This window comes from Epinephelus lanceolatus, chromosome 13, assembly GCF_041903045.1.
Source record: "Epinephelus lanceolatus isolate andai-2023 chromosome 13, ASM4190304v1, whole genome shotgun sequence".
NCBI classification, from domain to species: Eukaryota; Metazoa; Chordata; class Actinopteri; order Perciformes; family Serranidae; genus Epinephelus; species Epinephelus lanceolatus.
Genome location: NC_135746.1, coordinates 43172660 through 43190308, shown reverse-complemented (window position 1 = coordinate 43190308; position 17649 = coordinate 43172660). Strand labels below are relative to the sequence as shown.

General features: G+C 40.5%; 1 protein-coding gene across 2 annotated transcripts in view; it reads right to left on the bottom strand.

Moving 5' to 3' along the window:
- Positions 1–16720: 16720 nt before the first annotated feature.
- Positions 16721–17649, bottom strand: part of ddhd1b (DDHD domain containing 1b) — an 83824-nt gene continuing 82895 nt past the window's right edge. For both annotated transcript variants that reach the window (XM_033619731.2, XM_033619732.2), the window contains one exon: positions 16721–17492. In XM_033619731.2, coding sequence (XP_033475622.1) covers positions 17308–17492 — 185 coding nt within the window. In that variant the 3' untranslated portion in view covers positions 16721–17307. The remainder of the gene's footprint in view (positions 17493–17649) is intronic.

The following is a 17649-nucleotide window of genomic DNA, read 5'->3' as shown; positions in this document are numbered from 1 at the left end:
GATTAAGAAACTCTTAAGCCTCTTAAAAGTCCCCCTCCCTTCTCCTAACAGTTTTTCACATTAGTAGCTCTTTTAAGGTCTAAGATACTCTGTGACTAACTTTAATCTCTTAGCACTAGAAAGCATTGTGAATACGGCCCAAGATCATTGCAGGGGTGCGCAATGCCATCGTATCTTGCACTTTACATAGGGCCTCTGTCACTGTGAATAAGACAGACAGAAAGCATCAGATGTATCTGCATGAATGGAGAAGACTGCAAGATGGCACTTTGCACCTTTGCACTTAATGTCAGACAGTAATATCCAATGTAAAAAAGAGGCCATTCTAGTGCTTTCTTCAAAGCCAGACTCCACTGAGAAAACCAGTGATTTAACATTGCTGAACACAGGACCTGCTGGTCTACCACTGCCTTCATCAGCTAGTTTGTTTGTGTTATTGTGTGACTTTGGTTGTTTAAAAGAGTTAGTTTGGATTCACTAAAGTCACACAGTAACACAGACTAACTGATGAATTGAGACAGCAGTAGACCAGTAGCTCTCATGTTCAAAGAGGTAAAACTGTTGTTTTTGTCAATGGAGCCTGGTGGCGTTAACGAGAGCGTAGTTAGGGAACTAAAGCCGTTTAAGGCTTCCACGTCAGAATGAGCTATCTGTCAGAAAGTTCAAGCACTGATAATACTCTCAATATAGCATACACTTAAACTGATATTTTTTGTTTATTTTGATTGTTTTAGGTGGGACTCTTTTCAGGTGGTTAAAAACGTTTTCTGCTGATCCATCTACATCTAGCTTAGCTTCCATGTCAGACTCCAGCCTGCTTCTCCAAACTAAGGGGGTGCTGACTAACATCAACTGTATGTAATATACTGACTATGGGTAGGAAAATTAAATTCAACTTGGTTGTCCTCCATAGTGATACAGTTTAACATGTTTTTGACATAGAAGTAGAAATAGAAGCATTGCTTTCTAACAGCTTTTGGGCAGAAATGACAGTAATAAAAATCTTTTTTTTTTTTTTTTACCACAAAATAAGCTAAGTTTTACATGTTTCTCACACAGATATTGCTTTCTAAGGGCTTTTGGAAAGAAATGGCATCTTAAGTTATGAAAGTGAAAAAAAATCACCTTTTCACTTTGAAATAAGCTTAAATTAACACATTCTGCTCTTGAATGCACCTCAGTCTCTCCCTGACAATCAGCCACACCTGCTCTCACTCTCCTGATCACCCACACCTGCAGCTCATCCCCAGCAATCAAGCCGACATAAAAGCCTCAGTCCCACACTCACCAGTTGCCAGATTGCACTTTGCCATGCAAGACTTTCCAGCGGTTTCCTGCCTGACTCTATGCTTCTGACCCTGTTTGTTCCCGACCTGCCTGCTCTGTCTGATCCCCGGTAAACCACCTCAGCCTTCTGTCCTTGACCACGAGTTTTGCCTTGTCCTCCTGGTTTCTATCTGCCCGACAGGTGGATGTCCACTGCGATCTCCAGTCTGCAGTGCTCTTCTGTGTCTTGCAGGCTTTTGAACTGTGCCCTTGTCCAGCCTGCTTTTTCAGAGACTGTCTTAAGTTCTCACCAGAGAGATCACTCAACTGCTATCTTAAAGACTCAATGAACTGTGCTCTTGTCAGACTATTCTCTGCTGTCTGCCCTGAACCTGGCTGTGTGCTGAAAATAAAAGAAGCTGTGATTGAACTGATTCTGTGGTCCTATGTACTGCTTTTGGGTTCATACCACCCCACTAACATGCAGAATCAGTAGGTAACTTCTTGGGGGGGGAAAAAAAAAAAAAAAAAAAAATCAACCTGTGTTGTCCTGCACAGCTTTCGAGGGGCCATATTCACAAAGCTTCCTATAGTACTCAGAGTTGCTCCTAGTGATGGAATTCTTAGAATTGAGACATTTTCTTAGAATTTCTCCTTAAAGTTAAGACTAGGTTCTTGTATAGATAAGTTATTCACAAAGCAGCTTAGACCCTAAAAGAACTAAGGTGAAAAACTGTTAGGAGCAGGAGAGAGAACTTTAAGAGCTTCTTAAGCAGGGGAGAAAATGGAAGAAAGACATGAGGTCAGAAAAATATTCTTCAAATGCTGGATAACAGTGAGTAAATGAAATGCTACAGATTAGATCTTGCAGGGATAATATTTGTGATTGATCTCATTAGAGATACGCACACATTTCCCACCCAATGCAATAACTATAATGCCAGAAACAAAATGACCACTACACTAAGAAATTTGGAAAAGTGGAAAAATGCAACAGTGCAGTTTAATGTTTGCTCCCAGAATTTGCAGGAATTTAACTGAATCCATTCTTCCTCCTACCTATTAAATGTTTCCTGTGCCACTGGCTGCAACACAAGTCCAAAGCATGATCGATACACCCCAGTTGGACAGGTGTTCTTTTCATTAAATTCTGCACCCTTTTTCTCCAAACATACCTTTGCTCATTGTGTCCAAAAAGTTATATTAACTTCATCAGTCCACAGGACTTGTTCAGATGTTTCATTGCAAACTTCTGATGCTGAATTTTGTGATGAGGGCACTGAAAAAGGTTTTCTCCAGATGACTCTTCCATGAAAGTCACATTTGTACAGGTGAAGCTGCACAGTAACAGTGCACCACCACTCCAGAGTCTGCTAAATCTTTCTGCAGGTCTTTTGCAGTCAAACGAGAGTTTTGATTTGCCTTTCAAACAATCCTACAAGCAGCTCTCTTGTAACATTTTCTTGGTCTTCCAGGCCTCAACTTGACCTCCACAGTTCCTGTTAATGGCCATTTCTTAATTAGCCTATATTATGAGCTGCGGAAACAGCTACCCAAAAATACTTTGCTATCTTCTTGTAGCCTTCTCCTGCTTTTTTTTTTTTTTATTTAGACAAAACAGTACATAAATCACCAAACACAAATAAAAAAAAATAAAAATAAAATAAACAAATCAGACATAGCTCACACTAAAACAAACACATACCTTAACATATATCATGACAATGTATATCAGCAGGCCTAACCACCTAAATAAACAACAAAATCATTAACAGTCGAGGTAGAAAAAACAAAAATAAAACATATTTCAAATCAATACAAACTACTACCAGCCTTGTACATCAATAAACCTGTCCCACCTTTCCAGATGTTTTTCAACATCCCCATTTGCATTTGCAATACATCCTTCCAAAACAAAATAACGTTTAATAAACATTCTAAATTGATTGATATTCAAAGAATCCACATCAATAGCTTCAAAAATAAATCTTTTTTCCAACAAGATAATTAGTTTAATAATATAACTATTTGTTTCAGTTACATCACCTAATATCACAGAAAAAAAAATAAAATTGAAAACTCAAATTCATTGCGTGACACGTCTTTTGAATTTCCCTCCAAAAGACAGACACAACATGACAATACCAAAAAAGATGTACAGTAGACTCAGATTCCATGAAACAAAAACGACACTCATCAGACTCAGCAATACCCCAAATCTTTAACATTTTCCTAGTAGATAAAAAATTATAAATTATTTTTAACTGAAAAGCTCTCATAAATGTATCTACTGTTGTTTTATATATCAACCTGAACACTTGCTCCCATGGTACAGGACGATCAAAAATGTCCTCCCATTTTTGCAGGTTTTATATGGAAAAATTCTTACGGATTTAAAATTTCCAATCTGTTCCTAGAGCAGAAATCAATTGATTATATGTATGAGAAGAGCAGATTGTACCATAAATTTCAATGAACTGATTATACTTCATAAGTTTCCCTTCTTCACACACAATATCATTTATAAACCAAACACCATGATCAAAAACATTCTTCCAAAATACTGTTTTCCCTTCATTTACAATGTTTGAGTTTAACCATATTATTTGCTGTAAGATTTCATCTCGACTTTCTGGAGGATGAAACTGAAAGCATAACCAGCACTGAATCGCTTCCTTTAAAAACACAGATACATTTCCAATTAGATTGGAGCCGGGGGCGGGGGGGCTTTGGACAACCTTGTTAGGACTGCAGCTCTCTCAGTCCCCCCTCCCTTCGCGTTTGCAAGTTTAGAGTGGAACTGTAAGTTTTTTGGAACTGTAAATTGGAAAATTAAAGGTGCAGTAAGTCTGGTCACCCTCGACCACCTTCCCTTCCAGGACCAGGTGATGATCAGCGTTGGCTGTAGTTCCATCACTCCACCGCAACTTGAGATTGGTAACCAGGCTGGTAGCCCGCAGAGCTGCTACGCGCCCCCACAGCCTTCATCGGCCAGTGCCGAGTCCTCGATCAACACTTATTATTGATGACTCCATAATCAGAAATGTGAGTGTCCACAGAGCTCATACCCTCTCTTTCCCAGGCACCACAGTATGAGACATTGCTGATAAAGTCCCGGACATAATAAAATCTTACCCCAAAATTGACAGGCTCATCATACACATCAGAACAAATGACATTCAAAAACAGCAGTCCAAACTGTTAAAACAAGACTTTATCAATCTATTTAACATCCTCAGAAAGTCCCACAGTACAGTTTACATCTCTGGACCCACGCCCACTCTTTACCATGGAGTGGGGCGGTTCAGTAGGTTGCTTGGCATAAAAACATGGCTGTCTGCATGTGACCCCAGCGACAAGCATTTCATTGACAATTTCAATCTCTTCTGGGAACGTGGATATCTTTTCAATGCAGATGTTCTCCACCTGAACAAAGCTGGTACACAAGCGCTTTCTGCCAACCTGGCATACAGCCTCTGCCATTCACGTGCCCCCACACCCACCTGCCTATTACATCATTACAACGGCAAACATCGGCCCAGGGTTGACTGGTCCATCAGTATTTGAAGTTCCCCCGGTCCTGGTTCCTACCACAATGGTTCCGCCATGTACACAGGTGCACTTTCTACCGGGCTCTGACCATTTAATGACATTTAGCATTCCTGTCAGCACTACCAACAGGCAATTACAAATAAATTATATTATAAAATATGTTGATATTGTGCCCTCTGACACTGCATATCATACCAATATGGTGTAATATGCATAGACCTTCTTGTGCCTGTAGCAGTAATCTCATCACAATCAATGTATTTAAAAAATCTAAACATGCCTTATCACAGAACCCTCCCTCTTCTCTGAAATTTGAAGATTTCAAGAGGACAAAAGGACTTGGTCTGATGCATATCAACAATTATGAAGAAAATTTCAAGATTACATTAATATTTGTACTTTCAGCAACAATCCTGACATTTTAGTGCTTTCAGAAACCTGGTTATTAACATCAGTTGGAGATGATGTTATTAACTTAAACAACTGCAATTTATTTAGATGTGACAGACTCACTATGGGTGGAGATATAGCAATCTATGTCAAAAATAACATCAGCACATTCCAGTTAGTATATCTGTGCCAAAACAGTATGAACTATCAATTTTAAATATGGAATTAAGTAAAAATGCTTGTTGTACTGTTGGTATTTATTCTTCCAGTAGTGTACTTCCATTAGATATAAGGGATCATTGCCCAACAGTATGTATGTACAACAACAGAAATCCCAGATGTTGAACTAGCATTAAATTATTTTTCAAATATCTTTAACTCAGTTGTTAACAAGCCATTTGAGAAGTTAAAACTAAAACATATATTAAGCCTTTGATTCACCTCTGAACTATCAAATCTGTTCCAATTAAGGAACAAAGCATGGCCCATAGCTAGATGTTCTGGGAAGCCCTCCCATTGGCTTGCTTTTAGGCAGCTAAGAAATAAATGCACCTTCTTGACAAGAAAAGCTAAATCTATTTTTTACTTAACCTCAATCTGCAGCAAAATTCTGGAAAGTAGTAAACTCAACTAAAAACAATGCTTCCTCTCTGCCCACTCATGTCAATTCCGGAAATATCACACTGACTGAAGAACATTCAACAGACATTTTGTTGCAGCTGGTCACCTGTGTGAAGACAAGTGTATGAGTTCACCTAATTCTACAAATGCATATAATAATGATAATTATGTGCATAAAGTAAACAATGACCCTCAATTTGCCCTCCACCCCTTCAAGCCATTGACTGGAGGTGGCATTGACTTCAAATAACTGGAGGGGGCAATTTGGCTCCCTTTCCCTTTCCCTTTCTTTCAAGCTTGCAGCTCCCATAATTTCAGGGCACATAACACATACTTTAAATTCAACTGTTTCAACTGGTATAATACCAAAAGTGTGGAAGTTGACTCATGTTTTACCTCTGACCTGAACAACTATCGTCCATTTTCAAAACTGTCTTGTCTGTCTAAAATTCTAGAAACATTAGCAAACAATCAACTCAAGTTATTTTAGCTCAATATGCTGTATTAACCCCCCACCAATCTGGCTTCAGATCAGATCATAGCACTATCTCTGCTACTTCCTTAATTTTAAATGACATTGTGTCAGCTGTAGATAACAGGAAGCACTGTGTTACTCTTTTTATTGATTTATCAGCTGATACAGTTGATCATTCTCTCCTCCTAAAAAGACTATCAAATATTGGATTTGATCCACAAGCCATTAAATGGGTCTAAGGACCAGTGCTAATCACAATTGTTATGTTCCGACCTGTCTAGGGAGTTCAGGAGTAACAATAATAAAAAAAACAATACATACTGAGGGAGGGAAAAAAGAAGCGCTGGTAGGGTAAACGTAAGCCAAATATTTTATTAACGAACACAAAACAATCCTCCAAAAACTGGATGACAAGGACTAACCATAAACTGAAAACAGTCCTCTCAAAAGGAGGGACGATAATGCACAATAAATAAAACTCAGAAAAACACTGGATCTTAGAAACTAAACGAATTACAAATTACATTGAATACACTACACACTAGCAGGATATTACACTACAACACTGTGGGTACACTAAAACACTGCGAGGTGGTGAGACAAGGTTCCTGTGAGCACTGTAGCGGTCCACTGACAGCCGGCGGCCTCGGTCCACTCACCTTAATATATCGATTGCTGATTGGCACCAGCTGCGAGGCACTATACTAGAAACACACACCTGTAAAACACACACACACACACACACACACACACACACACACACACACACAAACTCTACGGCACGTAACAACAATATATGTAAATAATATAGTTTTGTTCTTGCAAAACTGTAGTGTCCATTTTTATGCTGACGATACTTTTTCACATTGGGTGCGGTTACATGATGGCTTCTCATTCAGAATGAAATAAATCTGAATGAAATCATTCGGAATTAAAGTTTTTCCAGGTAGTTTACATGGGGAATATTCATTCCGAATGAGGGTTTACACGGGAGATCAGTTTAATTGCCGTTATTTGGGTCTGCGCATGGTTTGGGGCAGGGAAGGTTTCTGATTGGATAAGGCGGGGCGGATGTTACGTGTTTACGTTTACCGGAAGAAAACACTGTAGTCCTCGCTCCGGATAACAAGATGCTTGATGACGCCGTTCTTAATGCCTTTTTCGGGCTTGTTTTGCTTATATTCTTGAAGCAGCAGTACAACAACAACCTTGTTCTGCTAATGCTTCGTCTGTTGAGGAGGAGAAGGGAGGTAGAAGGTCAAAGAAGGGAGATAGAAGACCGTGTTTTGGTGTATGGAAACCGGTGAGTCCGACTCCTCTAACTCAGCCTGTTGCTATGCGCGCTACGTCATCGCGCCAGAAGTGCAAGGAAACCAGCATGCGCAGAAAGAACGGAATGGCTGGAATTGGGTAGGAGGTGTATACAAGACAGAAAAATTCTTCCATCTGGGTTCTGAAAAGGAATATTCCACTCCTGTGCACCCGATTAGATTTTCTTTTGGGTTGGCTGTTTTCATTCGGGCTGAGGTGTTTACAAGGAGCATTTCTATTCGGGTAGGGCTTCCAACCGAATGCAAAAGGAATACATGGCTCCATGTAAACGCACGTATTGAAATCCTGCAGTATTCTTTCAATGTTCTGGAAAATGCATTAATAATCTCAAACTTGTGTTAAATGCCAACAAAACTAAATATATAAGACAAAAACATTAACTATAAGACGCGCTCTAGAGCGCAGAGAGCTGCAGCTTGATAATGGCACGTCTCATCTACCGTCTGTACAACGAGCGGGCATTTAGACAGGAGAGAGTAATTAGGGACAGAAGCAATCCACTGGACATACATAATGACTAGGAGCTGATTGAGAGGTATCAATTCGGTAGGAGAGATCCGTTTGAACTTACTGAAGAGCTGTCACCAGATCTACAGTTTGTGTCGGGCCGCAACGCAGCACTACCACCAGCCTTACAGTTGCTGACTGCGCTCCATTTCTAAACGGAAACGTTTACGGCTTTCCAAAATACAGTCGGTGACATGATAAGTGTCCACAAATCCATTGCCTGTCGGGCCATCTGCGGAGTTTCATTGGCACTGAGCCGCCGCCTTGAGCTTCATGTTCACTTTCCTGCTGAAGCAGAGGCAGTGCTGATGAAGCAATGTTCCGCCAGGCCTCCGGCATCGTGGGCTGCATTGATGGGACCCATGTCAAGATCCAGGCACCATCTCAGCACGAACATCTCTATGTCAACTGCAAAGGAAATCATTCAATCAGCAGATTGCTTGTGATGCCAGTTATAAAATCTTTAATTTGGTGGTAGGATGGCCTGGACCCATACATGACACTTGCACCCTCCGGGAGAATGTGCTGTACCGGGACTTCAAGGCTGGTAGGGTGAACGGGCTGCTCCTCGGTGACAGTGGCTACCCACTGAAACGCTGGCTGATGACACCTATAATTGCTCCAAGGACTGACCAAGAACGGCACTACAATACCATCTACTCAAGAACTAGGTCAGTTGTGGAGCAATGCATCGGTGTCCTCAAGCGCAGGTAAGCTGCATAGGCTAACTTAAAAATGAACAAATAAAATAAAAAATAAAACAATAATAATAATAATAATAACAGGATATGAATTTCATGTCTTCAAATGCTGAATAATTAATTAAACAATTATGTACAGTACAGGCCAAAAGTTTGGACATACCTTCTCATTCAATGCGTTTTCTTTATTTTCATGACTATTTACATTGTAGATTCTCACTGAAGGCATCAAAACTATGAATGAACACATGTGGAGTTATGTACTTAACAAAAAAAGGTGAAATAACTGAAAACATGTTTTATATTCTAGTTTCTTCAAAATAGCCACCCTTTGCTCTGATTACTGCTTTGCACACTCTTGGCATTCTCTCCATGAGCTTCAAGAGGTAGTCACCTGAAATGGTTTCCACTTCACAGGTGTGCCTTATCAGGGTTAATTAGTGGAATTTCTTGCTTTATCAAAGGGGTTGGGACCATCAGTTGTGTTGTGCAGAAGTCAGGTTAATACACAGCCAACAGCCCTATTGGACAACTGTTAAAATTCATATTATGGCAAGAACCAATCAGCTAACTAAAGAAAAACGAGTGGCCATCATTACTTTAAGAAATGAAGGTCAGTCTGTCCGGAAAATTGCAAAAACTTTAAATGTGTCCCCAAGTGGAGTCGCAAAAACCATCAAGCGCTACAACGAAACTGGCACACATGAGGACCGAGTACATATCTCCACATGTGTTCATTCATAGTTTTGATGCCTTCAGTGAGAATTTACAATGTAAATAGTCATGAAAATAAAGAAAACGCATTGAATGAGAAGGTGTGTCCAAACTTTTGGCCTGTACTGTAGGTAAACATGGAGACAGTCTATAATCTGTGTTTTAGGTTTCATTGCCTTCACGGGGAGCTGTGGATGCGTCCTGAAAGTCTGCACCGTGATACCTGCATGCACGGTCCTCTACAACATCTGTGTCACCAGGAAGATCCCTCTCCCCAGGCAGGACTATCAGCTGGTGCAGGAGGACGATCTGCAGCCTGTGGTCCCAGCAGTGCACAGGGACATCGGTGGCCGACTAGCCTGCACACAAATTGTTAACACCTGATAATAAGTTTCAGACAGACCTCTCTTACAGTTTCAAAACATCTCCAACAGCTCCTTGTCATTTGACCATTTCCAATGTATTGCTTCCCAATTGCATAATTCCCATCTAAATGTCTGCTCGTTGTCTTGAAAACAAATAGCTTAGCCTAGGACAGAAAGGAATGCATAGTATACATTTTTGCAAATAAATACTTTATTGATTTCATGTGATTTATTAATAAATGTTAAATAAAATAAAGTTGATCTTTTTTCTCTTTTTAACTGGGGAAATAACAGGCTATAACAATACAACATAACAAATATAGTTGATCTTTTTCTCTTTAATACAACGTACAAGAAATTCAAATTAATTTCATTCAAAGGGACACAAAGGTCTGTTCCCCCTCTTCCAAGATATGTGCAGGCGCAGAGAGTGGCATATTAAGTTGTTGCTGGAGCAACTGAATTTCTTATTTTCTTTTTTCTTTTTCTGGCTCTAACTTCTCCTGCTCTGTCTGTAATTGTTTGGTCTCCATCTCCGCTCTGATTATTTCTTTCTCCAGCAGCACCTGTTGAAGGTCATCCCGCCTGCTCCTTTTCTTTGGTGGTGGTGTCTGGCTGCTGGCATGAGTGGCACTGGCATCGCTTGAGTCTGAAATTAAACTTTAAAAAAAAAACCTTGACAGGTAGGCTACTGGGAAGAGGAAAAGCTGTCTTAGGGAAAATCACATTTATTTAGTTTCACAAGGTGAATTTTCAGATTGTAAATAAATTTAGGAATTGTAAATAATTTAGGAATGCATTATAGGAAGTATTTTTCTCTATAAATATAAGTTAATAGAGGAAACGAGACAAAGGGGCAGGAATATATAGCCTAAGTTTTACTCCTACTTATAACAATGTGTTTTTTGTTGTTTTTTTACCTTGCTAAATAGATAGCTATAGTTTTATGTAGAATCCACACCTTTGCAAACACTGCTCTCCTCATTAAGGTGAACATCCTCTGGCTCTGCCTCTGGCTTGTCCAGTGATGGTGGATTGATTGTTGGATTGCTGCCACTTTCGACGCAATCCAGACCAGTGAAGGCAGGGGAATCCTCCCCAAATACGTCAACAATGATGTCACTGTAAATTGAGGTTTTCGGGGGAGGACCCGAAGTTGGATGATTTTTTTTGGAGGAGACGTCTTTTTTGCCTTGCTGAAGAGATCTTTCCACTTCTTCCTAATGTCAGCCTCTGTACGAAGGCAGCCAGAGTCTGAACACGTATTGATGTGCCCGTTATCTCTGCCCATATGGACTGTTTTTTTTTTTTATTTGTGATGACGTTTGACTGCTTGGCAGTCAACACGTCTCTGTGCTGGCTGTACAGCTTGATTAATTTTCTAATTTCAATATCGGTAAAGTTAACCTTTCTTTTTCGTTGATCCTCCATGTTTTCTTCAAATCTTAAACTGCTCTCATATTTCACTACATCACTGTGCTGCCTGGAGAGCTGCAACACATAACATATGCTCACAGGACCGGTTAGTACTGCAGGTTCCTAGAACTAACACTGACTTGGGAAAGAGTGCTTTTAGATTCTTTGCATCATATATCTGGAATGAATTGCAGTGTACTTTGAAGACTGATACTCTGGTTCCGATGGGTCAGTTCAGAATAATAGTAAAAAACCTGACTAATTTTAACTGTTGCTGTTTTTAACTTGTTTTAACCGATTCATGTTGTATGTATGTGCATGTGTGTATGTATATGTGTTTATATGTATGTGCACACACATACATATATATATATATACATATATGTATGTGTGTATATATATATATATATATATATGTGTGTGTGTGTGTGTGTGTGTGTGTGTGTATATATATATATATATATGTATGTATGTATGTATATATGTATATATGTATATATATGTATATATATATATATATGTATATACAATACAGGCCAAAAGTTTGGACACACCTTCTCATTCAATGCGTTTTCTTTATTTTCATGACTATTTACATTGTAGATTCTCACTGAAGGCATCAAAACTATGAATGAACACATGTGGAGTTATGTACTTAACAAAAAAAGGTGAAATAACTGAAAACATGTTTTATATTCTAGTTTCTTCAAAATAGCCACCCTTTGCTCTGATTACTGCTTTGCACACTCTTGGCATTCTCTCCATGAGCTTCAAGAGGTAGTCACCTGAAATGGTTTTCCAACAGTCTTGAAGGAGTTCCCAGAGGTGTTTAGCACTTGTTGGCCCCTTTGCCTTCACTCTGCGGTCCAGCTCACCCCAAACCATCTCGACTGGGTTCAGGTCCGGTGACTGTGGAGGCCAGGTCATCTGCCGCAGCACTCCATCACTCTCCTTCTTGGTCAAATAGCCCTTACACAGCCTGGAGGTGTGTTTGGGGTCATTGTCCTGTTGAAAAATAAATGATCGTCCAACTAAACGCAAACCGGATGGGATGGCATGTCGCTGCAGGATGCTGTGGTAGCCATGCTGGTTCAGTGTGCCTTCAATTTTGAATAAATCCCCAACAGTGTCACCAGCAAAACACCCCCACACCATCACACCTCCTCCTCCATGCTTCACAGTGGGAACCAGGCATGTGGAATCCATCCGTTCACCTTTTCTGCGTCTCACAAAGACACGGCGGTTGGAACCAAAGATCTCAAATTTGGACTCATCAGACCAAAGCACAGATTTCCACTGGTCTAATGTCCATTCCTTGTGTTTCTTGGCCCAAACAAATCTCTTCTGCTTGTTGCCTCTCCTTAGCAGTGGTTTCCTAGCAGCTATTTGACCATGAAGGCCTGATTGGCGCAGTCTCCTCTTAACAGTTGTTCTAGAGATGGGTCTGCTGCTAGAACTCTGTGTGGCATTCATCTGGTCTCTGATCTGAGCTGCTGTTAACTTGCCATTTCTGAGGCTGGTGACTCGGATGAACTTATCCTCAGAAGCAGAGGTGACTCTTGGTCTCCCTTTCCTGGGTCGGTCCTCATGTGTGCCAGTTTCGTTGTAGCGCTTGATGGTTTTTGCGACTCCACTTGGGGACACATTTAAAGTTTTTGCAATTTTCCGGACTGACTGACCTTCATTTCTTAAAGTAATGATGGCCACTCGTTTTTCTTTAGTTAGCTGATTGGTTCTTGCCATAATATGAATTTTAACAGTTGTCCAATAGGGCTGTCGGCTGTGTATTAACCTGACTTCTGCACAACACAACTGATGGTCCCAACCCCATTGATAAAGCAAGAAATTCCACTAATTAACCCTGATAAGGCACACCTGTGAAGTGGAAACCATTTCAGGTGACTACCACTTGAAGCTCATCGACAGAATGCCAAGAGTGTGCAAAGCAGTAATCAGAGCAAAGGGTGGCAATTTTGAAGAAACTAGAATATAAAACATGTTTTCAGTTATTTCACCTTTTTTTGTTAAGTACATAACTCCACATGTGTTCATTCATAGTTTTGATGCCTTCAGTGAGAATCTACAATGTAAATAGTCATGAAAATAAAGAAAACGCATTGAATGAGAAGGTGTGTCCAAACTTTTGGCCTGTACTGTATATATATATATATGTATATATATATGTGTGTGTACATATATATATATATATATATATATATATATATGTATATATACGTATATATATATATGTATGTATGTATATGTATATATAAATCGGCACCGCATTTGCGAGGCCCCTACAAGAGACCCCTGCTTGAACAACTGCAGATTGAGCAGAAAGACTATATGAAACCATAGATATCATAGATCAATCTGCAGGGAAAAAGGAGAGAATCAAGTCTTGATTGAGTGGTTGAGAAACCAGTGGTGCCAGGTGATCAGGTGTACATCAAAGTCTTCCCAAGAAAGTGGCACGAGCCAAGGCGAGAGGGACCCTACATGGTAGTGCAAGCAACTCCCACAGCGGTCCAGGTCGAAGGAAGCACAATGTAGTATTACCTGAATCACTGCACGAAAGTTCAAGGAAACAAGGGAGGTATTGAGTTAAAAAACAATGATAAACAAAATGACTCTGTCGTGTGTTCTGGAGGTAATGTGCATTTTGATGTGGGTGCCAACAGAAGCAGGAAAATGGGAGGTGGAGAGTCCAGTTGCGACACCAAAGGCCTCGGAGACCAGAGGAACGACAGAGATTCGGCTGCATGAGGGAGGAGCCAAAGCCTATGAATCAGATGAGTATGATGCAAATGCACACACTCCATCCCAGGCAAGCCTGAATCTCATGCCAACACGCTCAGCTAAGTCCAAACATATAGACACTCCATTCAGCTTAATGTATGCCAAAAAAACGTGCTAAAAGGGCATGGCACACTATGTGGAAATGGCATGCAAAAGTGACTATCTCAGTTGAAATAGGCGAGGGACAATTAAAGGCTCTCTAAGTCTTCCTAAGCTTGAAAAGTTTTTGTCACATACAGCAAACATCTCCTCACGATCCGCTAGCTACATGTCCCCTGAATATGCTGTGAAAAAGTCCGGTCTCTGTAGGCAGCCCAGGCTCCGCAAATGGCAACAAAAACATTTTGGTCCAGGCTGCACCAACCAGCCAGCGCGAGACCAGAGAAAGTAAGCGCGCACACGTGAATGCAGTGCCCAGAGAGGCAGTTAGAGCTACAGGCTACAATGAGGCTAAAAGGCGAGCTAGCTCCGTTGTGTTTGATAACATTGTTGAATATAACAGAAGTGAAGTGTTTTTGTTGCCATTTGTCCGCAAATCATGTTTATATTTTGAATTTGTCTTTTGGCCTGTTGCGCCACCCACCGCCGTCTACCAGTCACGCAGTCAGTAGAGTCTCAGCATCAGTTACAGTTATGACTGAGCTACAGCAGCACGGCAAGCAGCATTAGCAGTGTCCCGGTACATAGCATTAGCAGTCTTCTCAGCTGTATCCCAGCAGCAGTGTTAGCAGCAGAGAAGCCAGACTTGCTCGAACGTTCCGCTGGACAACCGAAGATCAAGGGCGCGGCGACGCGGCCCTGCCACGGCAGCCGCCTGTGGGCAAACAAGAGTGAAAACATTGAATTTCCCCTCAGGGGGATTAATAAAGTAAATAAACTTAAACTTAACTTAAACAAATCAGTCTCCAGCGTGCCGCTGTCCAGCAACCTCGAATCTGTAGGGGAGGGGGGGCGGACACAACTCGCGGCAGTATTTTGAATTTGAGTGCAGTAACCGTTTGGGCCACATTCTTACATACAGCGCCTTTAATGGGTTCAGCTGACTATTTAATCTGCAATTTCCTATGACCTGTATCCCAAACACACACCATATGAAACTGTACGTGGGCAACTGTGCACTCAATGGGTATGGACTAGTTAAACTATATTTACTATAATCAGCAGAGATATGCCAATGTCACATCTGAAATTCTTAAAGCATTTTGAGTCAATTACATGCAACAAGCACGATGACTCAACAAAACAGACAGATATTGGAATGGCTAACAGTAGACAGGGGAGTCACATGTTTGGCAAATATTGTTGTACTTTCATTTCTAATAACATTGCACCTAATGGTATATTTTCTGTGGGTATGGAAAAGCTCGCAAAGTTGAGGGTGGAACTGAGGGAGAGTGCTGGTAAGGTGTCTTGGAATTGGTTAGACCAAATTTTAAGAAAATGGGGAGCCGTTTTGGCTAAAGCAGGAATCACTGCATTGATAGTTCTAATACTAGTTTCCTTTTTGGCATGCTGCATCATCCCCATGCTGAGGAGGCAGTGCCAGAGGGCTCTAGACAAACAGATGACTCTCGTGACTGGTCTCCAATGGGCTCACAGGTTGAACATGATGACACCCCGGCAATTAGTGCAAATCCACCTTAATCAGAAGGAGGCAGAGAATGGGGAGAGATATCCAGCTTTGTTCCCCATCCCTGCCTACATGGATGATTCTTGTGATCCTCTGGATACAGGAGATATATCATATTGTACTCTCTGATAATCATGAGTTTGTACCCCTGTTTAATTACCTATTGATGATGCTATGTACCAGTAAAATCACTGAATGTAATATTGATGGGTTCACGATGAAGGTCGCCAGCGGGAGGGGCCATAAGAGAGTTTTCCTGTAAGCAGCCGACAGGTTTTTTGCTCTTACACAGTGTGAACCCTTATTTTGTGTGACCTTGTTTTGTGTAGTTTGCTGTGTTTAAACGAATTACCTGTAAAGAATTTAAGTTTTAAGATCCAATGTCTGTGTAGTGCATTGCACTGGAAAAGAATTCCCTTTAGCCTTCTCTATAATATGACCTACCATAATTTCTAAGTTCTCATCTGAAGCATGATATTATGAGAAATTATGAAACACATTTCACTCGAGCACAAGGCTAGACTTGGATCAAGCACTGCCACTTTCTCTATGGCTACAGTTTCAGCAGCACATCTATGGTCAAGGACCAGCAGAATTTTGTGATAAGACAAGTCATCTCTCACGGAACATCAGTGATACAGCCGGGCTCAGCAAGGGGCTTTGCACAGGAAACAGTTGCTGTTGAGAGAAGACCAGGAAATGTAAGACAGGTATTAAGAAGAAACACCTCACTGAAGGCTAGGTCTGGCCACAGTGTATGTCTGCTGACCCTGTAGCAAAGTTCACATTGAGGTAAGAGTGTGTAAACTGAGAGAAATTTAGATGTAAAAAGAAAAAAAATGTTGGTGAGTTGTGTGTTTGTGTCCATATTGGGTCAGTTCATTTTCAATTCACTTAATTATAACAGTCACTTTAGCCTGCTCTGCTAATGGCATATGGAAGTCAAGGACTGCCAAACTGAAACTGTATTTGTCTTTTGTGGGTGCATGATTCATGACATATTAAAATAAAAAATACTATTTTCTGAAGTTGAAAACTTATTATAGCCAACATCAAAATTTGAAGTATACAAGCAAATACTGTAGTGTTGTGGGCAACACTGTAGTGTTGTGGGGTTTCATGAACATTGCAGCCTTAAGGCTCTTAGCAGGGCTTTAGACTTTTAGTGTTGTTTTTCAAACCTTCTACCAATCACATAAACCAGAAGCAAATAACAAATAATTAAATTGCATCAATCATTATTTGATCAAACAAAATGTAAACATAATTTAAAATATATGTAGTCCAACATTTTGCAGTTCCAAAAACATGTATCTAATAATAATAATAAGTAATGTAAATCTAATAACATATCAAATAATATTATTCATATTTAATATTTCACATTTCAAAAATTGTGTCAAACAGAGAATTCCATATGTTTTATCTCAATTAAGAAATCATCATTTTATGTTCCGTATGTTGGGCATTTAGTTTATGTTTGAAAAGGCGTGAATAGAAAGTGAGGTGACCCCAGTGGTGATGGCTCCATGCATTAGTTTATGAGGTCTCTGAGTTGTCTTCTGCAGGTTCAAGAGACTCTTGTGGTCTGTACATAAAGGTGAGGAGGAACAGCGCCACATCATAGGAGCACCAATAGGCCGTGTGTGAGGTTACTGCTGACCAATAGCGGCTCTCCACCAAGCCCTCCCGCAGCTCAAAGTCGATGCGTCTCTCCAGTTCCACTAGAACAGAGAAAAAGACAGAGTATAGTATCCAGCTGCATAAAGTGTCAAAAGAAGTTATCTTCCGTCAGAGTTCTCTGAGCCCTGGTGGACTGTAGTCATATTGTCTTGAGTGCTCACTGCCAGCATATGTGTATCTTTCTGAATGATTCTTAAT